This window comes from Akebia trifoliata, chromosome 4 (assembly GCF_017979445.1).
Source record: "Akebia trifoliata isolate Shusen 1 chromosome 4, ASM1797944v1, whole genome shotgun sequence".
In the NCBI taxonomy this organism is placed as follows: Eukaryota; Viridiplantae; Streptophyta; class Magnoliopsida; order Ranunculales; family Lardizabalaceae; genus Akebia; species Akebia trifoliata.
This window is the reverse complement of record NC_141378.1, coordinates 6,595,727-6,623,363: the sequence shown is the minus strand read 5'-3', so window position 1 is coordinate 6,623,363 and position 27,637 is coordinate 6,595,727. Positions and strand designations below refer to the sequence as shown.

At 36.1% G+C, this 27,637-nt stretch overlaps 4 protein-coding genes across 4 annotated transcripts; 2 read left to right on the top strand and 2 right to left on the bottom strand.

Moving 5' to 3' along the window:
* The first annotated feature begins 266 nt into the window (after positions 1–266).
* On the top strand, positions 267–6,167 carry LOC147403363 (uncharacterized). Its single transcript, XM_086438919.1, has 2 exons — positions 267–3,633; positions 5,600–6,167. The coding sequence occupies exons 1-2, from the start codon at positions 321–323 to the stop codon at positions 5,992–5,994; spliced, it is 3,708 nt and encodes a 1,235-aa protein (XP_086295045.1). The 5' UTR covers positions 267–320; the 3' UTR covers positions 5,995–6,167.
* A 266-nt stretch (positions 6,168–6,433) lies between these two features.
* Positions 6,434–13,862, bottom strand: CESA4 (cellulose synthase A4). Its single transcript, XM_086438921.1, has 12 exons — positions 13,705–13,862; positions 13,397–13,592; positions 13,129–13,247; positions 12,495–12,561; positions 11,911–12,064; positions 10,847–11,459; positions 10,326–10,463; positions 10,094–10,219; positions 9,516–9,728; positions 8,904–9,434; positions 8,112–8,462; positions 6,434–7,193 (listed from the first exon to the last, which is right to left on the bottom strand). The coding sequence occupies exons 1-12, from the start codon at positions 13,783–13,785 to the stop codon at positions 6,612–6,614; spliced, it is 3,171 nt and encodes a 1,056-aa protein (XP_086295047.1). The 5' UTR covers positions 13,786–13,862; the 3' UTR covers positions 6,434–6,611.
* Positions 13,863–16,001: 2,139 nt separating this feature from the next.
* On the top strand, positions 16,002–17,016 carry PGR5 (proton gradient regulation 5). Its single transcript, XM_086438923.1, has 2 exons — positions 16,002–16,408; positions 16,776–17,016. The coding sequence occupies exons 1-2, from the start codon at positions 16,124–16,126 to the stop codon at positions 16,878–16,880; spliced, it is 390 nt and encodes a 129-aa protein (XP_086295049.1). The 5' UTR covers positions 16,002–16,123; the 3' UTR covers positions 16,881–17,016.
* A 396-nt stretch (positions 17,017–17,412) lies between these two features.
* Positions 17,413–26,751, bottom strand: LSP1 (Eukaryotic initiation factor 4E protein). The gene is made up of 5 exons (XM_086438922.1): positions 26,404–26,751; positions 25,217–25,385; positions 24,978–25,103; positions 17,714–17,779; positions 17,413–17,612 (listed from the first exon to the last, which is right to left on the bottom strand). Exons 1-5 carry the CDS (start codon positions 26,589–26,591, stop codon positions 17,565–17,567), a joined length of 597 nt encoding a protein of 198 aa, XP_086295048.1. The 5' UTR covers positions 26,592–26,751; the 3' UTR covers positions 17,413–17,564.
* Positions 26,752–27,637: the final 886 nt, after the last annotated feature.

The following is a 27,637-nucleotide window of genomic DNA, read 5'->3' as shown; positions in this document are numbered from 1 at the left end:
AATGAGAAACAAATTAAAGGGCAATTTTGAGTAAATACAATCCAAGAATATTAAAAGTTTTTTTTTCCAAATAAAATATGTTAAAAAGGAAAAAATAATAATAATTAAAACCTTTTGCTCTTCATTCATCTTTGACTTTTCAATCTCATATCACACTAGTTAATTTCACTGCTGACTCTGACTTTTACCCCCCACACTCACCATTAGCCATCCGCCTCTCACCTACCCCTCCTCTCTCTCTCTCTTTCAATGGGTGGAAAAGTTGGCCTGGCAATAGAATCTCTAAAAAAATATATAAAAGAGAAGAGATTAAACAGATTATGAAGAGCAGTGGGATTTTACTAAGAGAAGACATGAAACCAATTCAAAAACCATTTCTTCTTCTGGTTCTCTTTCTGTTTTTCCTTCAACTCAAACCAGCATCAACAACAGAAACAGAAGCTTTGATCAAATGGAAAACAAGCTTATCTTTCTATTCTCCTTCTCTCAATTCATGGTCTCTCAACAATACCCAAAACCTCTGCAATTGGACTGGCATCATATGCAACAATGCCCAAACGGTCGTCCAATTACTCCTTCCCAATATGAGTCTCAATGGCACACTTAACCAATTCAACTTCTCATCCTTCCCAAACCTCACCCATTTCAATCTCAATCTCAATAATATTATGGGAGCAATACCACCCACCATTGCCAACCTCTCCAAACTCACTTTCTTAGACATGGGCAATAACAATTTCACCGAAACAATCCCTTCCGACATCGGAAAATTATCAGAACTTCAGTTTCTAAGCCTCTTCAACAATAGTCTAAAGGGTCCAATTCCATTTCAGATAAGTAATCTCCAAAAGGTATGGTTCCTAGACCTCGGTTCGAATTACTTAGAATCACCAAACTTGTTAAGGTTCTCAAGCATGCCTTATCTGACACACCTTAATTTGTTTCTCAATGAGATTTCTTCGGAGTTTCCACCTTTCATTCTCAATTGTCGAAATCTGACATTTCTCGATTTGGCTCAAAATAAGTTCACGGGTCCGATACCTGGTTCGATAACTAATCTCGTTAAGATCGAATATTTCAATCTTACTGAAAATTCATTTCAAGGACCATTGCCTACAAACCTTTCAAAGCTTGTTTATCTCAAACATTTACGTTTAGGATCGAACCAATTCGTTGGAATGATACCAACTGATATTGGTTTCATTTCAAATCTTCTTTTTCTTGAACTTTTTAATAATTCGTTAAGTGGGCAAATTCCTTCTTCTATAGGTCAACTTAGGATGCTCGAGTATCTTGATCTTCATAATTCAGGTTTGAATTCTACAATTCCTTCTGAGCTCGGCCGTTGTACTAATCTCACCTTCTTAGACCTATCGATAAATTCCCTCGTTGGGATTCTACCTCCATCGTTATCGAATCTTGGCAAAATTGGTCAAATGGGTATCTCTAGTAATCTTCTCTCTGGCGAGATAACCTCTTCTTTGATTACCAATTGGACCCAATTGGTCTCCTTTCAAATACAGAACAATTCCTTCAATGGGTCGATCCCAGCGGAGATTGGCAGATTGACAAAGCTTCAGTATCTCTACCTCTTCAATAATCAGTTTTCGGGTCCGATCCCTCAAGAAATTGGAAACCTTCAAGACTTGTTGCAACTAGATCTCTCGGTGAACAATCTTACAGGTCCGATACCTCCCACATTGGGAAACTTAACGCAATTACGAATCTTAAATCTTTTCTACAACAGCCTCACTGGTCCAATTCCACCGGAGATCGGATACTTGAAATTACTAACAAATCTCAATCTCAACACCAACTCTTTGGTTGGAGAGATACCCGATAGCCTTTCTCGCCTTGAGAACCTTCAATCTCTTTCCTTGTTCATCAACAAATTTTCAGGTCAAATTCCAAAAGATCTCGGCCAAAACATGTTCCTGATCGATGTCAGCTTCGCGGATAATAGCTTCTCGGGTGAATTGCCACCGAGGATTTGTAATGGCTTCTCTCTTGAACATTTCACGGTGAATGGAAATAACTTTACTGGGCCATTGCCCGATTGCTTGAAGAATTGCTCGGGACTAGTCAGAGTCCGACTAGAAGGGAACAGATTCAATGGAAACATATCGAATGCGTTTGGAGTACATCCTAATCTCGTGTACTTAGATCTCACGGGGAATCAATTATCGGGTGAGCTCTCGTCTGAGTGGGGAGAATGTCAAAATCTTACTTACTTGAACATAGATGGAAACAAAATTTTGGGTGAAATTCCGCCCGAGCTTGGAAAGTTGACACAATTGCGCGATCTAAGCCTGTCTTCAAATGAATTGAAGGGAACGATTCCAACTGAATTGTTGGATTTACGGTTACTATTCAACCTGAACTTGAGCAACAATCACTTAACAGGGGAGATTCCTAGTGGTATCGGCGAACTCTTGGATCTTCAAATTCTTGATTTGTCCAAAAATGAACTAAGCAGCGACATACCTGCCGAGCTTGGAAATTGCGTTGGGTTATTGATGTTGAACCTAAGCAACAACAATTTATCTGGTGAGATGCCACCGGAGCTTGGGAATTTGGCTGCATTGCAGTTATTTTTAGATCTAAGCAGGAATTCAATATCGGGATCGATCCCTCAGAACCTGATCAAGCTTAACAAACTCGAAAATCTCAATCTCTCTCACAACAAGTTCTCAGGTACAATCCCATCCTCATTTTCAACCTTGTCTAGTCTTCAATCGATCGATTTCTCATATAACAACTTATCGGGTCCAATTCCAACAAGTAACATTTTCCAAAGAGCGAACTTCGAAGGTAACTCAGGCCTATGTGGAGATGCAGAAGGGCTACTCCCTTGTAGTTCAAGTACCGCTTATGGTGGTTCTAACGAGAGCAATAAGAAAATAATCCTTATCGCCACCATTGTCCCCATCGTCGCCATTTTATTCATGGCAAGCATCATTTCTATAATTCTAATCTCAAGGAAAACAAGACACCCGGATGATGAAGAAGAAGTCGTGAGTATCGAGAAGGACGAGTGTTTGAAGTCATTGATATGGGAAAGAGAAGGAAAATTCACATTTGGCGACATTGTGAAAGCCACCAATGACTTCGACGAGAAGTATTGTATTGGGAGAGGAGGATTTGGGACAGTTTATAAAGGGATTCTTCGAACGGGTCACGTTGTTGCAGTAAAACGACTTAATATGTCGGATTCAAGTGAGATTCCAGAGATAAATCGACAAAGTTTCGAGAGTGAAATTCGTATGTTAACGGAGGTTCGACATCGGAATATAATTAAATTGTATGGGTATTGTTCAAAGCAAGGGTGCATGTATTTGGTGTATGAGTACGTTGAAAGAGGAAGTTTGGGGAAAGTTTTGTATGGGGAATTAGGGGGAAGAGAGCTGGATTGGGTAACCCGGGTTAAGGTTATCCAAGGTGTGGCGCATGCTATCTCTTACTTGCACCATGATTGCTCACCCGCTATAGTGCACCGGGATGTATCGTTGAATAATATTTTGCTCGAGGAAGGATTCGAATCACGATTATCTGATTTCGGAACAGCGAGATTATTGAACCCAGATTCATCTAATTGGACTAGTGTTGCTGGGTCTTATGGCTACATTGCTCCAGGTAAAGCTACACCTTCATGAGTTTTTGTTTTGTTTATTGTTTTTGATTGTTTGTCTGTAGAAATTGATCTGTCCTGGAACAGGATAAGAGCATAAAAGAGTGTTTGGCTACAGGGAAAAATAAGGGATTAGGATAATTCCAGGCATGGTACATGCTTGAAAAAAAAAAAAAGCTTGTTTCCTACTGTTCCATGGATAACTCCCCTTTATCCCTGCAGCCAAACATGCTTTTCGTAGAGGAGTAAGCCTTTTCCTACTTCAAAGAGTCCTAAAACCGGTTTTATTTGCTAGACTAGAAGTTGACTAAATTAAATTCATATTATATTTATAAGAAGGCCAAAACATATTGCTTAATTTATAGTTCTGATTATTAATTTATTTAGTTATATTATTTGGATAGTAATAATATTTTAGATTACATAATATTAAAAATATAGATGGAAATCTGTGTTATTTTTAATAAATGTTATAGCTGGCCATAGAACAAGAATCGTTATAATCTGACTACCCCTCATAGCACATTCAATTGAGTCTCCTAACGTGATTAAATTTGAGAACTATAAATCTATACAGCTTGAGATACAAAACTGCATTTTTTCATAAAAATATGTATCTCAAATCGTAGAGATCTATGATTCCCAAACTTGTCACCTCAGAGTGTGCCATGTGAGCTAGTCATATTATTTTATAAAGGTATCATATATATAATAATTATAATAAAAGAGCTTCACAATATTATTATTATAAATTATTAAAATTATATTTTTATCATTAGTAGATAGTAAATGGGTATTTTGTAAAATGATTCAATTCAATTTAGGCATCTATTTAATATATTATGTATATAGTATAGATATATTTCCATCAACCAATATTTTAATTTAAATCATTAAAAATTAATATGGATGTGAGCACTTCGAGGTTCTTACTAGTCGTGATTCAATCTTCAAAAACAACGTGCTTGGTGCCATAAAAGTCAAGAGTTGCCAACAAAGGAAGCATATCATCTCCACAAATTAACTTTGTTTCTTCCATAAATGCCCCCTGAAAACATCTCTATTTTGTCGTTTAGTTTTTTTTCTTCTTTGGTGGCTGTACGTACCAACCTCCCTATTTTGTCATTTAGTTAATAAAATGTTTAAAAAAAAACCATTTGTGGCAATGGTTGAGTTGTCACTTTTATAAATCACAAAATAAATAAATTTATAAAAATATCGTATGCTTTTTAACGGTGTTTAAGGAAGAAGCAAGGAAGCTAGTGAGGGGATACTTTTTCATGTAGTCCCTGTAGTGAATTTTAAATGGTAGACAATGGCATGTTGAAAAGAAAAAAAAATCAACACCTCATGCATGTATGGATCATATTATAAAAAATAAAAATAAAAGATAAGTTGAAAATCTTTTTGTTTAAGTCTTGTTGAGTTTAGTCCCACATCGAAAACTCATTGTCTTGTCTCTCTACTTGTAAGTTCTTGGGCCTTTCCACTTATTGTCAATTGGTTTTGAGTTGGAACCCCAAACTTATCAAGCTTGACCAAAGATTATGAATATTGACATTTTTGTGTATATGTGACGGGGCATTCCATTGACAATTGAAAGTCACTTGTAGGGAAAAAGAACTAGAGAGGATCCACTCCCAAGATAAGGGAGTAAATCCTCAGTAATACGTTTTTTTTTCCTTTCTATGACTTCTTATAATGCTTATCAATGATTGAGAGTGTGCCACATCAAAGACGGTTACATCCAATCATTTAAATTTAGAAGTTTAGTCAATGTCCATTTTCAAACACTTGGTCATAGTAAAAAAAGAAAAAAACATAAATCCAAGAGGATTGAGTTGTTATTTTTCTTTGATGTGATGTTTTACGGAATTTAGAAAAAGAGTCATAAAATGTGCTAGAGAGGATCTATTCTCGAATAATGAATTGATTTTATTTAATGATTCATTTTGCTTTTGCGATGTACAGAGCTTGCATATACAATGAAGGTTACAGAAAAATGCGATGTGTTTAGCTTTGGAATAGTAGCACTAGAAGTCATGATGGGAAAACACCCGGGAGAGATCATCTCTTCTTTATCATCATCATCGTCGTTGTCATCGTTGTCGTCTTCTTCTTCTTATAATGATAAGAACTTGCTACTAAAGGATATGTTGGACCAACGACTTCCACCTCCCACAGGTCAATTGGCAGAAGAGGTGGTATTTGTGGTTAAAATTGCCCTAGCATGTACATGTGCCAATCCTGAGTCACGACCCACAATGCGTCACGTGGCTCAAGAGTTATCAATTCATACTCAAGGCTATTTATCAGAGCCATTTGGCACAATTACCCTGAGTAATCTTGCAAGCATTAAAAGATAGATTGGATTTTAAAGCCCCCATAGATGGGTCCATGGCCATTGAGATGAACAATTCGCCACTCCCCCTAGAATAGATGTTCATGGATGCTAGTGTTTTTAAATTTTATACAAATATGTGAAATTGTTTTTATATGTAGATTGGGTATCTCACTTTTAGACAATTTTCTATTTCTTCATTGTTTGGAATAATAAAATTGATCTTTGGGCAAAGAAGTGTATTAGATCAGTATATCCAATATTGATGGATATTTCGGATTGGGATATGGTTGATTCGATAGCTTATCAAATCGGATCCTTATCAAAACCCAAATCATCAATCATATCCAAAGTTATGGGATGCAACGGATCAAACTTCGGGTCTGATTCGATCCAATACTGGTTTTGAACATTTTTTTATGCATAAAAAACACACAAAAATAATAATAATAACACAACATAAATGAACTAAATGGTATCAACAAAACCCAATTTTCATCATTTTCCTTCACTATTAACATTCAGACCAAAATGTCTCTCATTCAAGTAATACATACAAACCACTCACTTTTAAAAACTCAAAGCAATTTTGTAGAAACAAAAAAGAAAAAGAGAGAAACTGAGGGAGGTTTCCATGTCGAGCTAACACTCCACACCACATTGTTTAAGGATTGGACCTGTTTGCTTAGGCAAGAAAGGATCGATTCGAACCCAAACCAATGAGAAAATCGATGCAAGAAGAACCGACCAGAGAACTACAATGGTAGGAGTCCTATTCTGCCTCCCCATCAACCCCTTGAGGAATGGATAAAGATGAAGAATCACCCAGAAAGCGAAAAACAATTTTCCAAATAATGGACCCCATGAGCCATACCCGTTGTTAATGGCATCCGACACTCCTGCTACTACTCCAACCATGTTCAATATGATTAATGTTGTGGGAGGGATGAGAAGAGTAGTCCATTTGAAGAGGTAGAGATCACCAAACTCAGCGTCGTCAGCTGTTTTTGAAGTAACTGTAAAGTTGGTGTCAACTCCTGCAAGGACCTTAAGTAGGCCTTGGAAGACGGCAAAGAGGTGGGCCGAAACGCCTCCAATAACCCAAAATTGCTCGTTACGCCACCAATCCTCAATGCTGACACCACTCCATCGAAGCTCGAGCACGCCAGTTACTATGATGGAGAGGAAAAGAGCCATGAACCATATGCTAGCCAGGTTGGTGAGCTGTGGTGCATAAAATTAACTCTAGTTAGTTTGACAGGTTTTCGACTGAGAAATAAGACTTACAACTCGTTTGAGAAACTCCTACTTATTTCAACTGAAGTGCTTCTATAGTATCTATATGATAAAATATAAAGGTAGGTCCCACTCCAGTTACAATTTTGTATAAACGTTCTATTCCAGCTAAAATAGAGTCCACACAACCCCACTTCGTCATTCCTCTCATCCCTTCTTTTCAATAATACCCCTCTAACTTTATTATCTTTCCTCTTTTACCCCTTTAACCCCGAGGAGATGCCCATGCCGTAGGCAGGGGAAAATCTAGTACTTAGATAAGAATTGTGACAGTATTCACAAAAAGTGATTTTTGGGGTTCAAAAGCACTTTCAGAAGCTATGTGGTATTGGTAAAAGGTTTAGAGCGCTAGGTTCACATAGGTCATGGGTCAAATCTTTCCACCCTTATGGGTGATGGGAGTGTTAAGTATATATTTTCCTCCAGTCTTGGGTGTGTAATACCCCAGTTAAGCCCTATGACCCTCTTATATTCATTGTTCTCCCATTCTCCATCAAATCGGTCTTTTGGAATAGTTGGTTGGTTAACAGCTTCTGCATGGTAGATTGTGTTTGATTGACCATAATACCTCGTGGAATGATGTGTGAAGAGAGACAAAGAGATAGATGGGGGCCATTTTAAGAAAGAAACATAATCAGTTGGGACATTTTGTTTGGTCCCAAATTTCGTTTCTTCTCGTTCTATCTAGATTCCTATGATTTCTAGTCCGTCTTGGCTTTTGTGTGAATCGAAACTTTGAATGCGCATCAAACAAACTTTGGATTCTCAAAAGTGCTTTTGATGGACAGGAAGCTAAAATCCACCTCTAAAATGATGGAATAGCGTAGATATTAATAATATACTTACTGTGGGGATGATGAACTTTCCAGTGAGAAGACATACGGCCGGAATAGTACAGTAAGCGAGCAAAGGTATGGAGGTGAGTGGGTAGACAATGGTATTAGTGTAAGCGAGCCTCTCTAACCATTTCAGTTTCCCTCCGTATCCATACCATAGTGGGCAATGACGACTAAGGAATATCTCAACTGAGCCAAGAGCCCACCTCAAGACTTGGTGCAATCGATCTGAAAGATTTATTGGAGCCGACCCCTTGAAGGCCGCCCTTTTAGGGACACAGTACACCGACTTCCATCCTCTGCAGTGCATCTTGAATCCTGTTAATATGTCTTCTGTCACTGAACCGTAGATCCATCCGATCTGTGAAGAAATAAAATCACTATTAATAACATTGAATCAAGGACTCTACTAAGGCTGATTTGCACACAATTACCCCTCATTTGGCATAGCTCTGCTTCCTATAGAAGTGCTTCTATAAGATTTTCGATCATGAGGTGTTTTTTGGAGTCTAGAAGCAATTATATAAGTTGGTGGTGTTTGGTGAAAACAACTTTTGTGGACATTTCGATCATTAACTTCAATGTAAAAATTTTCTTTCATCCGGATTCCTACAAAATCTAGAAGCCAAAATGGGTCCTTATAGTTTTCTAACTTATGGATTGTAGCATTTGTGAGAATCCAAGAGCCAAGTGTGAACCAAACATTAATTTTTGAGCGAAAAGTACTTTTTTTCCCAAGGGTTATAAGCTAAAATGAGCATCCATAAGAACAGAAGTTGAAGAAGCCCAAATGTTAACTCACCTCTTTCCCCCATTCAGTTTTCTCTTCATAACCACAACTAATAACATGAATGGCTTCCTTGATAAGAGCTGTTGTATTGGTCCCTTGAGGATGACCACCTTCTTCCATGAGTGTCGATGTGATGAAGACCGGTGATTGGCCAAATCGCTTCTCGAAGTTCTTCTGAGACATTAAAGATGATTTTTCCAACTCTTCATATCCTTCGAGCCCTTCTTCGATCTCCTCAAGATCAAAGACTGGTGAGGACCCTTTCTTCGGATAATTCTTCTTCTTCTTCAACATCATCATCGCTGCCTTCTTATTATAAAACCCACCAAATATACCTCTTTCTATCTTCTTCAACTTTGACTTCGACTTCCTCGAACCACCGCTACAACAACAGCAACACCATGAAGGCCAGCAGTCACAGGTCATCTTCGGCCGCTTTTCTGACACCGGTGGGTCATATCCATACAATGCTTGTCGGTTGAAGACACATCCTGTTCCGACGTATACTGGTCCTTGGATCCCATCTAATCCTTTCATATTGATCTACAACATTTTCATCATTAACACTATTATTATCTTTCCATCCTAATTAAATGCAAAATGCCAATTGAATCATGAACTTACGTCAAAGAACACAACATTACGATTGGCATATCGATCGTGGCGATCAATGCCATCAAACCTCTGTGGGAACTGAACATAGCAAAGTTTCTTTCCTAACTGAGGATCCATGAGAAAGCACATAGCTTCCCTTACAGCCTTGCTATTGTTGAGGTAATGATCACAGTCAAGATTCAATAAGAAGGGAGCATTCGTGAGCACAGCCGACACTCGAACCTGATGATCAGTGTGAATATCAAACCTCAGATAAAATCACAAAGACAATATAAGAACACAAAAACTATATCAAAGTTTACGTGATTCGACAATGCCTACTTTCATAAATAATGTGTGTATGTGCACAAGATATGCTATTATCCAAATTTTAAAAGAACGTTTAAAATAATATTATTTTGTCTTTTAATGAAAAATGTAAAGATTTTATTGTTATTTATAAAATGGCCAATTTGACAATAAAATATTTTATTTTTGTCTTGGAAGGCACAATGGGAATGCTTTACTATGTGACAAATAATATAATCATATTTCCTAGAGATCAATACTATTTTCCTAGGGATTACTACAATGAATGAAGTGCTCACCAGAGCGTTCATGGCACCGGCTTTCTTGTGGTGTTGATGACCAGGTCGTTTCTCACGTGAGACGTACACAAGTCGGGGAAGCTCCTTACCTTCCACATCAAGTGCACCTTCACTTCCAAGGTAAACCTGCAAGCAAGAAAAGGATTAGAAGAGGACATCATTATCACATTGGAAGACATAATGTTAAATTTTGAGAAAGATGAGGGAGGGGGTATTTAATTATGTAAAAAACCTGGATCATGCCAGGATGATCACGAGTGTTGTTGCCAGGCCATGGTGTCCCATCCTGCATCACCCAACCTTCTTCTGGTTTCTTTTGAGCTTTTGCTACCAAACCATTAATCCTCACCTTGAATTCTTCATACTCTCTCTGCATTTCAACCACGACCCCATTTTTTAAAGGGCAATTTAGTAAATCATGCCATGAAACTGCCTTATTTACAGGGATAGTACACTAACTATTTAAAAAAGTTAATAATTATTTTTTTAATATATAAACAAGTCAATCCAAGATTTCACATAATCTCAAATTGATCAATCGTAAAACGTCTAATGTATTGAAAGATTCCTTAACATGGGTATTTTTGTAATTGGGGATGCCCTTAACACTCGCGGTGTCCTGAATGGACTTTCTTAGAAAGAAGTGGTTTTGGATATTTTCAAATAACAGTTAAAAGGTTATAGGGTGAAATATCGATTTTGCCACTAACGAAACATTGTTTTATAATGATCTGGTAGCTTAGCTTAGCTTACTTTCATTGCTCTTCTCTCCTTTACAAAGCTGGGCTGCACCTTGTCCTTCAAGTAATCAATCTTCTGAGTGAAGTAGAACTCTGGTGCCCTTGGTTCAATACCATACTTCTTACAAAATGGTACCCATCTCCGAGCAAATTCAGCTGTTTCCGATAATGTATCGAATAGAAGCATCGATGCACCATCGTCCGATACATAGCAACTCACCTTCTCAACCGGATAATCAACCGCAAGGATCGATAGTACTGTATTAGCTGTTATGATTGGCGGTTCTTTAAGTGGGTCCACCGTACTCACAAAGAAGTCCACAGGGGATAGACGGTTGGGCTCCCCCTCTCGTTCGAACCTCATTGAGAGGCGGTCTAGATAAGTTTCGCGGTTGATGGGGTACCATTTAGGGAATTGATCTAGTATCCACGAAAGTGCAAACCATATCTCACAAATTACTGAGATAAGCCATAGTGGGTACGCGTCATTGGCTGGGGTCATGACTCGGAAACGAAGGAAGAATACGAGGATTACGAGCCGGAGGACGATGACAATGCGGTATGGACTGATCTGGCTAGATGGAATTGGAACCTTTCTCCATAACGGTTGTCGGGCCTCGGCCATCCTGGCAAAGATAAAATATGTCAATGTTGGTTACGCATTCAGCTTGTTATGTGTAGGGGGGCCTATACTTGTTGGCCCAAGGTGCTAAAGAACAACCCTTGGCGTTTCAAAGGAGCCCAAAGCATGGGACTACTCTTATTGGCCCGAAGCACTAAGAGTTGTTCTGTTCTAATGTAGGGAGTGCACATAAACTCTCGAGTGCCAAGTGACCCTTGGAATCGGGTTCTTGTGCCCCCATGTAAGGTTCGTTTATCATAGGCGTTGAGGGGTAATTTTTTCATTTTGGATTTCGATTTACTAAAGTTCAATTTCAAGGGGGAGAAAAGTCTATATTTTATAAAGTTAAGGAGCATAGCAAATTTGTCTAATCTATGGGGGAGGTAAATAATATAACACTAATTATATATAAATAAAAAGATTAAGAAGCCTAGGGAGGGATCAAAGAATCATACAACATGTCATCTTCTTCCTCGCCTTCATCATTTCCTCCATCTTCTTTGCTGACTAGACCTCTCTTTTCTTGCTTAGCTTTCCACTTATCTACCCTTTCTTTCCATTCCACATTACTATAAATCTCCTTCTCACCTTCAAAGTCCTTTCCAGTAACTATATATGAAAAATAAAAAATATATATATCAAAATTAGAATATAAAAAAAAAAGCACCCAAGTGATTTGGATCAGGTCGATCCGGGACCAATCCGATAAGGATCGGATCGGATTCAGAACAGGTCCATAAGAATTGGATAGACCTTTATCACATAGAATCCAAGTCCAATCCGATTGGGTCTAGATCTAATGAAATCTGATTTGATATACAAAGTATAAAAGACTTTCATATATTTAAAACCTTGTATATAACATAATTCCTCACATTTTATGAAATAAAGTATTTATCGGATCAGATAATTACTGAAACTCAAATCCTCGATCTAGATCCAAAGTTAACGGATTGAAACAGATCATATTTCGGGTCTGATCCGATCCATTTAAGTCCATAGCTCTATGGGGGTGGAGGGGAAGGGGAGATGTACTTACTGCTTCCAGCAATGGAAGAAAAAGCTGGGCCATTGGGATGCCATTGTGGATTATTGTCCCCATTTTCCTGTAAAAGAAACCACTTTTTAATTAAAGATAATTCTTATATTTTAATTACATTTAAAAAATATCAATATATGATGAAAATGTTTTTTTTTTTTTTTAATTTATAGCTCCCTCATAATTAGGCAAAGGTGCCTTACCTAACCTAATTTTCAAAATTTAGAATTAACCCCCTTCATAGACTGTGACCATAAAAGTTATAAGCTCTATATCATGTATAATTGTTTAAAAAAGTCTTGGAAAAATTAATTTCTTAAGAAAATAGAGTTTTTTTTTTTTTTTTGAGAGAGAGAGAGAACCTACCGAAAGAAAGTTGTTTTTTTTTCTTTTTTTTTTATAAACATTTTGATGGGTGAGAGTGATCGTGAGAAAAACGTATTTGAATTTATTTTTCCTAAAAAAAAAAAGAAATTCCCCTTGTTGATAGGAAAACAACTTTTTTGTGAAATGCATAATCAAACGCACAACAAATAATATTTTCTTTAAAAATCATTTTCCTCTCATTTTCTCGCACAATCATACATATTCGTGTCTCAAAATCAAGAAAATAAAAGTCATGAGTTTGGATTACCACATCCTTAACACCATGATGATGATCTAGAGTTTCTTGATGACTCTTTATCTGAAATTCATCTTCGAAATCATCTACATTCTCATCGTCTTCTTCGTCTCCTGGGACTTTGGCGCTACCTATAAATATATAACTTCATGAATAAATGGGTCGACCAAACAAATATTGTTCCTCCATTTAATTCTATATCTAAAGTCATGTTTTCTATTAATTCTCATGACCATATAAATGATATGTAATCATATTTATGAGGTTATTATAGATAAACCTTTTTGACGCTTATATCGAGTGTTGCACTGGGGGCAACACTGATTCCCTTCATTCCTCTCATACTCGTAACAAAGCCGACACACGGGGAATCCACATTCGTGACACGCCACAAATATCTCACCATTTTCTTTAATTCCAATTTCATCACCACAAACCCTACAAATTTTCGACACTGATTGACGTGGTTCCCGAGGCTGTACAATCACATAATAAAAGTAAATATGTATCAAATATGTACCAAAGCACAAAATTAATATGAAAGAGAGAGAGATAAAAATGATTGAAGAATATTATAAAAAAAAGTACCTCGTCGGATCCATGCGACACATGCAACTCGTTCCTTCGATAAGAGCCTGCAACGAGGCCAGTCGTGGTGGTTGACGCCATGGCCGGCAGGTAAAGGAAGAAGAAGAAGAAGATGAAAGTGCTTAGGAGAAGATTGACTGAGATGGAGGTTTTATGGATGTTGAGGTGAGAATTTTTGGTTGTGTCACCTAATGTGAGGTGAGAAGTCGAAGGTTTGAGTCGAAGAAACGTTAAGGGGATGTAAGGTTTGGTATGACATCAAAGCCATATCTTAGACTCTAAGGTGTTGGAGCCAAGTCAGCTAAATCTAACACATACCCAACTTATTCCAACGTTATTTGTACCCCACCAGCCCAGACTCAACAAACTCTATATGATCAAATATAAATGTTGATCCAGTACTCCTAGGAGTTGGTTAGGTCTAGGACTCACCATCACAATCTTTAATTAGCTAATCCAGGCTTTTGTGGACCTACCACAAATCATCATCAGTCTGATTGGTGATTTATGGAAAACTGAATTAACTATCCAGAGTAGAGGCGAAAGGTTTAGATCGGAAGATATCGGAAATTGATCCCCAGGAAACCTGAATCTCTCTTTGGCGTAGAAATGTCTGTGATTTATAATTATTGAAAATTCAATAATTTTTTTAACATATGGACCATGAGATAGAAGATTTATAGGCACTTGATCTAGAAGACCCCGGCCCTCACATCAAATATCAAGTGATTTTGCAATCTTTCATGGAAACTGTGAGGGATACTATTTCTAATATTTTTCCTTCTCGAGTTGTGCTAGGATGACACAGAATTTACTGTTATTCTCACAATTCTGACGTGGAGATGCATACATAACCGTAGACGGTTTTTACTCGTATCTCTAGGAAAAACATCTATGGTTATGTGCACATCCCACGTTAGACTTGTGAGAATTGCAGTAAATATCCTGTGTCATTCCAGCATTTTCCTTCTCGAAATGATCACACATGTGTTACCTACTTGAGAAATGATTTAATGTTTCACTAAAATGGATCAAGTATAAATTGAGTCCAAGAGTCTAGTGTGAAGTTAGAGTCGGACTTGAAATAACTAATATGTCTGGGTCGAGCAATGGTTTTAAAACTTGGTTTCGCGTCTTGCCTTGTCCATGCCAAATACTAAGTCATCTCAAATGAGTTTTTCGATACGTTTGACACGCGTTGTTCAAAAACTTGAAAAATAAATATGGGATTTTAAATCTTGATTGACAATCCGTTGACTCATGAAGAATTATTCATGAATATATATATATATATATATCTCAACCCTTGGATTTCATGCTTACATTGTTGAGATCTTATCCAATCGAAGAGGAGTGATTTTTTTGCTCATAGACAACCCAACAACCATTTGACATGTGGCGCAAATGACATCAGCAATAGATAGAAAATTTCTCACCTGCTCACAAATTTTAATTTCAAGATTTCAAATCTCAAAATGGATTGTTTGCCGCACACATCCTATCACATTTGCAATCAAACATCACAGCCTTCTAGATTTTATGAAAAAATTAATAATAAAAAGAAAAAATGTTTTTCAAGCTTGATCCAAAGAGTTGAAAATGAATAGCCAAGTACTCAAATTTAAAATTAAATTCAACAATAATTTTTTTTTTTTTTTCAATTTTTTTTAATAAAGTTCATAGAATTTTGACAACGTGGCATCAAATCGTGTTTTTGAATGCTACAAGGTGATCCAATCAAGAAATTTCCATTTTTCACGATAATCAGGATCTCTTATTACTTATATCATTTGCACCACATGTCAAACGGCTGTTGGATTGTGAGCAAAATAGACTTTCCAAGATAATGTGTCGTAGGTTCCACCATTTTAATGTGCAGATGGCCATCTCAAACCATAACAACGCCACCTGTATGGCTAGCGAAACAATTTATCCATTCATGGCAGAAGATGCCACGTGTATGGCTTCGGCTAGCGTTAAGTGTACTTGAATCTCAATAAGAGTGGGACCACTGTTAATAGAATCATTTTATAATTGATTTAAAATTTTTAAATAAATAATTTAGTTTTATAGTAATTAGTAAACATATAGTCTAGATTTTCAGCTAAAGAAGAATAATAATTGAATATACCGAGTTGACTCGACGAGTTGAATGAGTATATTCATGAAGAAGTATATTTGAGAAAGCATTTGGTCCACAAGATATGTTAGCTTTTGAGAAACCAATATGTGGCTTCCTTTGCTCCTCTCAGTCTCACTATCTTCCAATAAAAACCAAAGGCTCTCAAAAATACACCAAAACCTCATCTCTAACACCAAGCAAACAAACAAATTAAACAACAAGCAAGTTTTCAAAAGAAAAGAAAACAAGTGAAAAGTGAAAGTAGTTGGAAGAAGAACAAATTCTTGGTATTCTTCAATGGCAACTTCAATTACAACAACTGGGTTCAAAGGAGGACTATATTGTTCCTCCTTTCATGGAAGTTGGGGAACTTCTTTACTAGGAGGTGAAGATCACACCATGTTACTTAAGTCGGTCCCAACATGGGTTCGAGTCGCTAGGCCTTTACGGTCCAACCCGATGATGAAAAATGTTAATGAAGGCAAGGGTATCTTTGCCCCCATCGTCGTTGTTGCTCGTGAAATCATCGGCAAGAAGCGCTTCAATCAACTTAGAGGCAAAGCCATTGCCTTACACTCACAGGTACCATTTCTTTTTCTCTTCTCTAAGCAATATATATCTTGTTTGATTGGTTCTAGATTAACTATATTCGAATTCGAGAAGGGATCCGATCAATCTTATAGCATATGAGAAATTAAATAAATTATACAATTGCAAGCTTATCAAAAAGAAGAAAACAAATAAAAATACTATACGATGTTTAATTGTTTCACAAGTAAACTAATTACACATTTATAAAATTCTATATATTTAATAAATGCAAATAGAACCAAAACCAAATTGAATCCAAGGTTCATTCAATTTGAACAAGTTTTCCATCCAATACTTGGTTTTGGTTCTTAAAACATTAATTTTATTTACAGTTAAAATTGTTTTATGTATTTTTCAGGTAATTACTGAATTCTGTAAATCGATAGGAGCAGACGCAAAACAAAGACAAGGACTGATTCGATTGGCAAAGAAGAATGGAGAATGGCTTGGGTTCCTTGCATGACAAAATATCTCAAGACACTTTTTTCTCCTGTTATGATACCTTCTTCTGTTTCTTTTCTCTAGAAGCAGTTCATTTTATTTTGTAATTTAACCTGTTTTTAATATTCTATTACTAAATTAACAGCAATATTTAGCCATGGATGCACACTTCACATGCAAGTTTAGATGAAACCAAGATGAGAGTTCTAAATATTTTTTTGTCTCCAATAAAAAAAGGGTATTTATGACCTTTTAAGGACACATTTGTGAGCTCAATTGAAGTAAAAAAATGAATGCAGAGGAAGATGATTTCTGAACTTGTGAGTTCAACTTGTTCATATCTTCGAGACCATCACAATATTGCAATCCATTCTAACATACTTAACCACTTAAAGAATTCAACACGAAATTGAAAATTTGAATTGTTAATTTAAAAAAATTATTTTAGATCATCTTTTAATTCAGTTAATAGTGTAAAAATGGACTGATATTTTGCAACAACATCATTAGGCCTATATTAAACAAAAATTATGAATCATATCAATCATAGTCTATTTAAAACAGTAAAATTGAAATAACATTAATTCATCACATCCAAAATAAGCATTCCGAGCACTCAAATGTTTTTGCGTTAAAAAAAGGGGGGGAAACAAAGACCCTAATAAGTTCTTAAATCTTGGTCCAAACTATTGTGACCCCAGGTTGCTCACACACTGTATCGAACTCTGACTGATTTTTCCTTTCTCGAATCTTCCTGCAATAGCCAAAGAGGTGGTTATGAGACAAGGAAAAGGTGGATGGTATTCAAGAACCAACAGATAGCTGAGATAAATCATTCATTAAGACTACACTCACATGGAAGCTGTATGTGATCTTATCGGTGACATCGATGATCTCCTTCCACTTCCTCCCAAGGCTCATCTGAGTCACAAACATGCAAAGAACATTAAGACACAAAACGAAAAAACAGATTGGATAATATTTTAACATAAACAAGATGAATTATAAGATTTCTGCAAATAGGGGTCGGACCCATAGCACGGTTGGTCGATAGTACAAATAGGTCCAATGCATGAAATTCAAGCCATCCTACACATCCCAATTCTGTACAACTAATCTAATATCTATATTATACGCAACAGCTTTATCTATCACAACACAATGACTAGGCGAGCAAATATACAATACTATCTCTAAATATTTGATAAAGGTATGATCACACAAGTACACGGGAAGGCTTCTTTGATAGAATTCTTTCTAACAGCTCCTACGGTATGATTTGTAGCCTGTTTGACCTAATATTTGCGTTAGATATGCACACATCATGCTTTCTCCATGCTTTGGTGCCCTAGTGAACACTTCATGTAATTTTTTTTCTTCCATAATATCAATTTTATTGAGAAAAGAAAAATGAATACAAGAACCCCAGAGGTCGAGAAGAATTATCGAAGTGAGGTAGGAAAATAGAAAACAAACAAATCATAACAACAAAAAACAAACTTATTGAACACGAAGAAGCAGACACAACAAAGGAAGGAAGAGAGTATGGTTGGGAATCTTGTTTTGGATTAGGAGACTTGAGGTCTTCCTGTATTGAACTTCTCCAATTATAGTCAAACTTTTTCTTCTTCAATTCTCTAAATTTCACAAAAATGGACGTTCTATCTTATATGAATCTCTATATATACTTCATCACCTCATTCCACGCCTTCCAAATGCCCCCAACAAACTGCAAACAGCAAGGTAATCCAAATAATTCACCCCTTAAGACCAATAAAGAATATCTAACCATGAAGGAAAGATATCCACATCTTTTTATAAAAAAAGCCTGCAACCCACCAAAGAAAGTCCACGCCTGCTAGCAAATTGAAGGAACTTTCCTTCGTGGTTATTTTTTCCATAAGTGGCTATCCATAGAATCAATCTAAATCAAAATATTTTCTGATTTCTTTAGAATAACAAAATAACCCTCCATTTTCCCACATAATGAATTTTGAAAGAAGACCGGACCACAATATATTTATTTAGAAATAGAATGATGTGGCTATCAATAAAATCGAAAAATAATTGGAGCAGGAACTTCCCTTCAAGGTTATTTTCCCACATGCGACTATCATACAATCAGTCGAACTCAAAGTATTTCCGATATCTTTAGAATAATGAAATAGCCTTCTTTACAACAAATTTCGGAAGAAGATCAGGCACCAATCATCTTCTCTTCCAAATGCACAACCCACGAGGCATTCTTTCATTGGTAAATTTCCACAAACAATTCACCATTAATCCCATATCCATAACCTCTAATATTCTCAACCAATATGACCAAAGCTTTAAAGTTTATAAAGTAGTTTCCCATTCACCAAATAAACCTCTTCTTGGAGCCACCACATTCAACCAAAAAAATTCTCTTCTAATTTTGTGCATATACTTGGCAAATACAGACATCTTGAAGAGAGACGGTACATGAAAACTTACTAGGATACTTCTGATCAATGCTAATTTTACACCCAAAGAAAGAAAATGGTCCTTTAAATAAGTAAACGTTCATTCTACTTTCTCAACAACTTACTGGATCTCGAATCTTCTTAGAGATGATCCAAACCCACAAAGCCATAAAAAATTGCTCATGTATGCACCCCAACCTCGTAGCACAATCATCTCAGACATGAGCCTTACCACTCTCCCTCATGCCAATGAGCACACTCTTGCCCAATGTTTATTTGAAGCTTGAAAGCTTCTTCAAAACATCTAAAATGCCTAAAGACTCAACAATATTCCAAAGGCATTGACATTGAGGCAAGTAGAATGTTGTTTTCAAGGAGATGGGGCAAAAGGAAAAGAGGCCTATCATCGAAAATTGGAGACAAGATGTCATTGGACCCACCTCTCTTACTCTCAATCTAGTTATCAATCTTATGCTTCACATAATAACTTGCTAAGGGAATGTACCGCAATAATAAAAAGCAATAGGGTAAGAGGAGCAACTTGCTTTAAAACCTCTGAAACTATAGAAAAAACCTTCTGGACAGCCATTGACTAGAATAGTGAATGAAGCTGTAGATATGCACTCAGATCCACCATCTCCATTTAGACCCAAAACCATTCTTTGCAGATACTAGATGAAGAAGCTCAATACACATGATATAAGTTTTTTTGAGCACTATCTTGCATACCAACAATATATTTTTCTCCCATAATCTAGATTTAATGCATTTTCTTTCTATCAAAACTCATCCAATTCTACCTATGATGAATTCTCCTTCCCATGTCCCAACCACTTTAAAAATGGCCTTCTTCAAGCTATAGGAAGAGAATTTTTGCCCATCTATTGAAACCACTCCCCAACCAACAAGACTGATAGGGAGCATGAGTTTGTCTCAATGTTTTTAGAAGTTGAAGCATGAGGCAAGGCGCTCAACTGGCTAACGCCTTAAGGTGTAGGCATCACATTCATAATATTTTTAAATAAATAAAATTAAAAAATAGAACATTATTCATTCAGCCAACCCAAATCTCTGAGGTAAGACTTTGTTATTGCTGTAGTAAAAAAAAAAAATTATGATACCCATCACATATTTTCAAATTTCAACTTTCAAATCCAAATTTCTAAGTTTTAATCCCCTACATGTACAATAATATAAAATATTATCATCTATATACATTTAAAAAATAATAATTATTTTATATTCGAACAATTGAAAGTTTTTGCAATAAATAACTATTTTATATTTATTGAAAACAACTATTGCATTTTCAATAAATTCCTTTACACAATACTAAATAATAAAAAAATTATTTATGAATCAAATTAGTTCAATGATTTTCTTCATATGTATACTCCTCTATATTTAAATTTATTTCTAATTGCTCCAATTATGTTGCATGCTAGCAATAACAAAGAAATACAAGAAAAGAAGAAAAGAATGATAAAAAGTTAATGTGAGGCGTATGCCTCACCCTAAAGGCATACACCTCAATCACGCCTCACACTGAGACATGTGCTTTGTATTTGAGGCATACACTTAAGCTGTTTTTATGTTTCATGCATACACCTCAGGGTATTTTTAATAAACCTCACCCAGAGGCGTGCCTCAAACGAAGGGTAAGCCTTCCATGTCTATAAAATTGTTGTTTTGTCCAATTTCCTCCTCTCATGAAATTCTTCAAACACCTTCATAAGATCTTCATTATGATGCTCCAACATCTCTTGAAAAATGTTGTTGTGTAACCATCTAGACACAAAGCTCCATCCCCATTTAGAGACTTCATAGCTTGTGACACACTTCTACAGCCCCCCAATGTTGGCTTGATGATGCAATTGATTTTTTTTTTTCCTTCCATTTTCTTATATCCTATTTCAAGCCGTTGGACTGTTGATTTTTGTTTTTTCTCTCCAACAAATCCTTTTTGAAGCATACACACTCATTTATGAGCTCTTCCCTTCTCATTCTTCCACTACTTAATATCACTCCAACTTATTTCTTCTTAGCAATGCTGTCTATGTTGAGATAGATTTTGTTTTCAATACCTCCGACAAAAGCCAAACTTTAATTTATCGTACACTTCTAATATCTCCTTCAGTGCCTTCACTTCACCCTAAATACACACCCTACCCACCCCTTTAGAGACAATAATTTCCATTACTCATCCACCTTAATTAAAAATCCAGATCTTGCAACTACACGCTATCAAATGAACAAGGGTGATTTTCTTAACCCCTCAATGTTTGTGAGAAATCTTCGCATACAATTGAACCAAGCTTTGGATAATTTCTTGTATAATTTTAGGCCTATGATTCAACCAAGTTCTCAAATCTGAAGACATCAAAATGCATTTATCCTTATGATTGATAACTTTTTAATCTGCTGATAGAATCAACATGACCCCCAACAACTCTGCTTTTATCATTTTAAAACTTGACCTTCAGAGAGCAGATGACACATGGTGTAATCAAGTAGGCAGGCCACAATAATGATGTAGTGCTCATCAAACAAGGTGCCACCACGTATTAGCACCCATAACACCCCAACAATATCCTATATGTGACTTCCCAAAGATATCTTATTGAAGGTTCCAACTTGTAAAGTTGGTAAAGTCAATGAGCGGTATTCTGCACACTCTGGCAGAATACCTGCCTTCATCCACTTACCTATCACAACCAAAAAAAAAAAAAAGATATCTTATTGATGGTTTAGAGACAAACTACACAACTTGTAATTACAAACAAGAAGGAAATCCTCCCATCTATTGCACGCATCAAGCCATAGTGTTTGCACCTAAGTGTATGATAGCCGAAGAAAGAAAGAACTCCATTGTCTGAACCAACAATTTCACTTCCTTTAAGCTAGCCATGCACTAACACAGTGAAGCAAAAAACATGAAGTGGGCTTTAGAGATATAGGGTCAGCAGCAGGGTGGGCTTGCCAATTGATTGTGTTCAACCCGACCCCGCCCCGACACCATCTTAGTCTAAATTTTTTATCCCATCCCCGCCCCGATCTTTAACACAATTTTTTTCCTTTTTTTCTTATTTAAATTGAAAATTCTTAAATTTTTTAATCAAAGCAAATCCTAATAAGATTTTAGAAGATGCACATCCCTAATAGTATTTCTATAAACTCTCTTGAAGGGTATATATACATACATACATACATACTTATATGGGGCATGTTTGGTACCCTACGTGTTTTGTCCTACATGGGTTAGAAATTTTGGAATGGGCTGATTTTTGGTGAGGATAATCTCTATGGTGAGGAGATCCTCCTCACGAAAAATCAGCCAATTCCGAAACTTCTAACCCCATCAAAAATGGTTTACAAAAAATGGACGGTCCATAATTCTTCAACTTGTAAATATGGGGATAGAAGTTTTGGAATGGGCCGATTTTTGGTGAGGATGATCTCACCATACAGATCATCCTCACCAAAAATCAGCCCTGTGAGATCATCCTCACCAAAAGTCAGCCCATTCCAAAACTTCTAACCCATGTAGGACAAAACACGTAGGGCAAATAGTAGGGTGCCGAACATTTTCATATATATATATAGGGAGCCGTTCAAAGGCCCTAAAGTTTGCCAAGGATCGCGCCAAGTTTTTAACACTGTTGGATACCACGAGATCCAACGGTTGCGATTTCATAACTGTCGTCAACTTTTTGCTATATAAAGTTTTAAATTAAAAGCAAGTCCTTCAAATTTATTAACAACCCATCTCTAAAGTTGACCCATTTCCCTCTCTCATTATTACTCTTTCTCTCTCTTACGCTCAAAATCAAACTTGTCTTCTCCATCTCTCCACAGAACTCTCTCGTCTTCCTCTCACGTGAAGATTCTTGCACAAAGTCGTATTCTGCATCTCTCTCGAAACCCTCTCCATAGAATAGTTTTATTGAAATGGAAGGTGTTGGTGGCATCATCGGATTCAATCGTGATTCACATCTCTAATGACTTGAGAATTGTTGTTGAATCTTCTCTAATGGACCGCTACAATGGGGACAGCTACATGTCTATCTGAAGTATAAACAAATAAAATCCAAAACCTTTCCCCCTTTCTCTTGTACCCACACCCATGATCTAAGTTGTTGGATTTCTTAGAAAGAATTCAACCACTCAAATACTTGAGAAATAAGAAAATACCTCCTTACATAAAATCCTAAAAACAATCCTAAAATTTTTACCAGTTGGGTTCTCAAAAACAATGGACCCCTTTCCTTTAATTAGAATGAGGAATTTTTTTATAAAGTCGCCCACCAAATCTTTAACCTGTGAAAGTGAAATCCTTGAATTGTTTTTTGTAGTTCTCTTGGAGTTACTTGAACTCCAACTGAACGTTATAAATTTTACAAACTAAAATTCTGAGTCTAGCAATCCTTTAAGTTTAAGCATCACAGTTCATTAGCCCCATCAACCAGATTTTTGTGTCGTGTTCCTCACCATACTAAAAAAGAAGAAAAAAGAAATTAGCGTCAGATTGGGATACAAATGAATTGTGGACCAAGTACAAGACCAGATCTTGGTTCTTTCTCTGTTTATTTCAACATGAAAGTTTTATTTTTTTATGGCTACGCAATGCAAAATTATACTCATGTGTAATAAGCAGTTGCTTTGTTTCATATGAGGCAATTTCACGGGGAGTTGCTTTCTTATCTGCCTCTGAATTTTTATTTGGTATTATAGAGAACATTATATTGTCAAACCACCATTCAGATGGGGCTTGAAACCTGATTTGGACTTTGGAGTAGATTGATATGGAATGGTTCAAGAATGTAACCATTATTAACACTGCAACAAAGTTATTTTGATGTTCGATCGAGAGGGTTTTGAGAGAGATGGAGAAGACGAGTCAGTGCAAGGATCTTTGCGTGAGATAGAGGACAAGAGATCAAGTGAGAGTTTTGTGGAGAGGTTCCAAGAGAGATGGAATAGATGAGTCTGTGCAAGGATCTTCACATGAGATAGAAGACGAAAGAGAGTTCTACAGAGAGGGTTTCCGTATAGATGAAGAAGACGAGTATGGTTGTGGGCGTACAAGAGAAAGTAATAATGAGAGAGAGAGAGAGAGAGAAATGAATTAAAGTGAGATAGGGGGTTGTTATAAATTCAAGGGACCTACTTTTAATTTAAAACTTTTCAAGTCAAAAGTTGATGCTAGTTGTAAAATGAAATCACAACTGTCGGATCTCACAATATCTAATGGTGTTAAAAACTTGGTGCGATCCTTGACATACATTAGGGCCTCTAAACGACTCCCATATATATATATATATATCGGAGTGAGGCGGGTTAACGGGGCGGGGTATATCAACATCGTCCCCATCCCGAATCCGACTTGGTTTTTCATTTTTAATACCAAAACCATTTAAAGGTGTAAAAAGCCGGCCCTATAGGGGCAGGGGGAAAATTGCTATCCCTATAGAGATGTCTAATGCATTCCTTTCATTTTGCAGTAACTAAAGGAAAAATAAAGTGTTGGGTTACAATCTTTGCCTAGGAAAAATAGTTATATAATGCCAAAATAATTAAATGAACATTTCAAACACAAGCATCATCCATATGAGTTAAATTTCCAAACTCCAATAGAAATTCAGATATCTATTATCAATTAAATGAGATATAAGAACCTGAGCAGCCTCATTGTTTGCCGTCTTAGTCCATAGTGCAAGTTTGTCCTGCCTTTGACGCACACTAGCAACAACACCACAGACCTCATCATTGTCATCAAGCTGCTCTCCTATCAGAGCCATCAACTACATCATAAAACATTAGTTACAATCAGAAAATACATAGCAAAAGAACACATTTGGTGCTTGTAGGTGTGACCTTCAAAATAAATGCAATCAAATAAGGCTTAGAAGCATACAGTTTCTAGCCACATAGTATCAAGGCCGGCCTTTCTGTTGCTGTTAACAGACCACTTGCCTCCCTTGGCACATTCGGGATCTTCCCATTTGGGCTCAATTCCAGTTTTGAACAAATGGAAATCAGCATTTGCTGGATACTTGCTCGGCCGAAATACCTGATCATACAAACTGCAAGAAAACGAATTAACATTAAACTTAAAGGAAAGAATATATTGTTAAAACTATGTAGCATTCATAAGACAATTTGATCAAAATAATTGAGCGGATGAACCAAAAACTTGTCTATGACGTCAGAACGATAACTTTAATTTTATAAACAACTAAAAACAATGAATTTTTTTTCTTTAAGTATGACAATATTAACCAAATAATTGAAAGAGTAAACAAAGTACAAGAAAATCAAAAGATACCCAAGTCATGAAAAGGGGGAAATAATAAAAAAGAATTAAAAATAAACTACATGTGTAAGCAAATCAAGCAGTACGAGATGTATAAAAGAAAAAGCTTTGAAACAAAAAATCAAAGAAACCCAAACACTAATATGATAAAATTCAAAAAAAAATTTAAAAATTCTAACCAAATCAAGCATTATAGATGCAATAAAATAACATCTTTCACAAAAACAAAAGATACCCAATATAAATAAAAATGGCCAAAAGCAAAAGGGCAACTAAATCAAGCAGTATTATAGCATAAAAATAAAAATCTCTTACCCGAAATACAGAAATACAAGATGCCCATATCAATAAAAAGTCAAATTTAAAGTAAAAAAAACTAAAAGGGCATAGAAATCAAGCAGAACTAGAACTATAAAACTAAAATCTATAAAGATATTGGTGTGTATGGTTGTGGGTGTTAAACAAACATACCACCCGAATTTTTAATAATTCTAACTAAATCAAGCATTATAGACTCATAAAAATAACATCTTTCACAAAAACAAAAGATACCCAACATCAACAATTTGGCCAGAAAAAAAGGGTAACTAAATCAAGAAGTATCATATGCATAAAAAAAATTACACGAAATACAGAAATACAAGATACCCATATCATTAAAAATCCAAATTTCAAGTAAAAGAAAAAGAAAATCCAAAAGGGCAGAGAAATCGAGCAGGATTAGATCCATAAAAATAAAATCTATAAAGATCTCCGTGTGTTCGGTTGTGGGTGTTAGACAAACATACCACCAGAACTCTTCGACGGTCTCAAAGGTGTAGCCTTTACGAAGAGAGGATCCCCAAGCGGCTCCTTGCTTCGGTTTCGATTGATTATCGAACCAAAACGTCCATTTTCGTTCCAGCCGATGCGGCTGCTTTGTCTCCGCAATCTCTGCTACTGCTGCTCCAGTCGACTCCATCCCTACTTGTGCCATTTTCGTAACCAAAGATTCACTCTTTCCTCTTTCAACACCGTTTATGTTTACTTCTTTATAAGGGAGAATTTCCTCTTTGAAAACTGTTTATGGTTTATAAGGGAGAAGCGCAACATAGCAGAGGTGCAGCTTGGTTCGGTTGAGGTCAAAACCAGAGGTCAAATTGGAACCGAACTAACATAGGTCGGTTCCACTAAAAAAGAGCCAAAACTGAAAATTCTATTGGAATCAAACCAACCCAAATTGAACTAAAGTCGATTCGGCTCGATTCATTTTTATGGATTGCCAATATTATATAGATTGTAAGTAATATTTTTTAATAAAAAAATAAATATATATTTTCATACAATAATCACTAATTTATCCATAAAAAATCACTAATCTATGTCCTAATTCATAAATTAATTCATATAATTTTTATATACATATATATATATATTTATTGCATAGAGGTTTGGTTCTATACAAACTTAATTCGAGAATCGAATCAAATTGATCGATTCTCCATTTTCATAACACGGAATTGAATTGTAACTTATTACAAACCGAACCAGACCACCCCAAAGCTATTGGTTTGGTTCAGTTCTCCGTTTGAATCGGACCAAGTTGCAACCCTATAACATAGTACATACTCACCTGAGTACTCGTAGATTTTGAGTCGACTTAGGGAATTCGAAATAGATACGATAATGGCTGGCTTGGATCACTTAAAATTTTAGATTGATTTTGGCTAGAAGTCCCTTAGAAATACATAAATAAGAATGAATCATGTTTTTAAAATCTTATATTCTTCTGAGAGGTTCTTGCAATTAGGGTTACCATCTTGAAAATGTTGTTAGGAAATGCCTGTCAAAAATGATTTTGAAAAATTATTGTTTTATTTTGAATTATCTTATTATTTCTTTTATTCTTTTTTAACCCGAGTATCCGAATTTGTTAGAGCACTTGACTTATCCTTGAGGCTCATGCAATCCCCACCCACCAACCAAGTAGTTTTTGGAATAAATCCACAAGGATGGCCTAAAGTCAAGACCTCCACCTCCTAA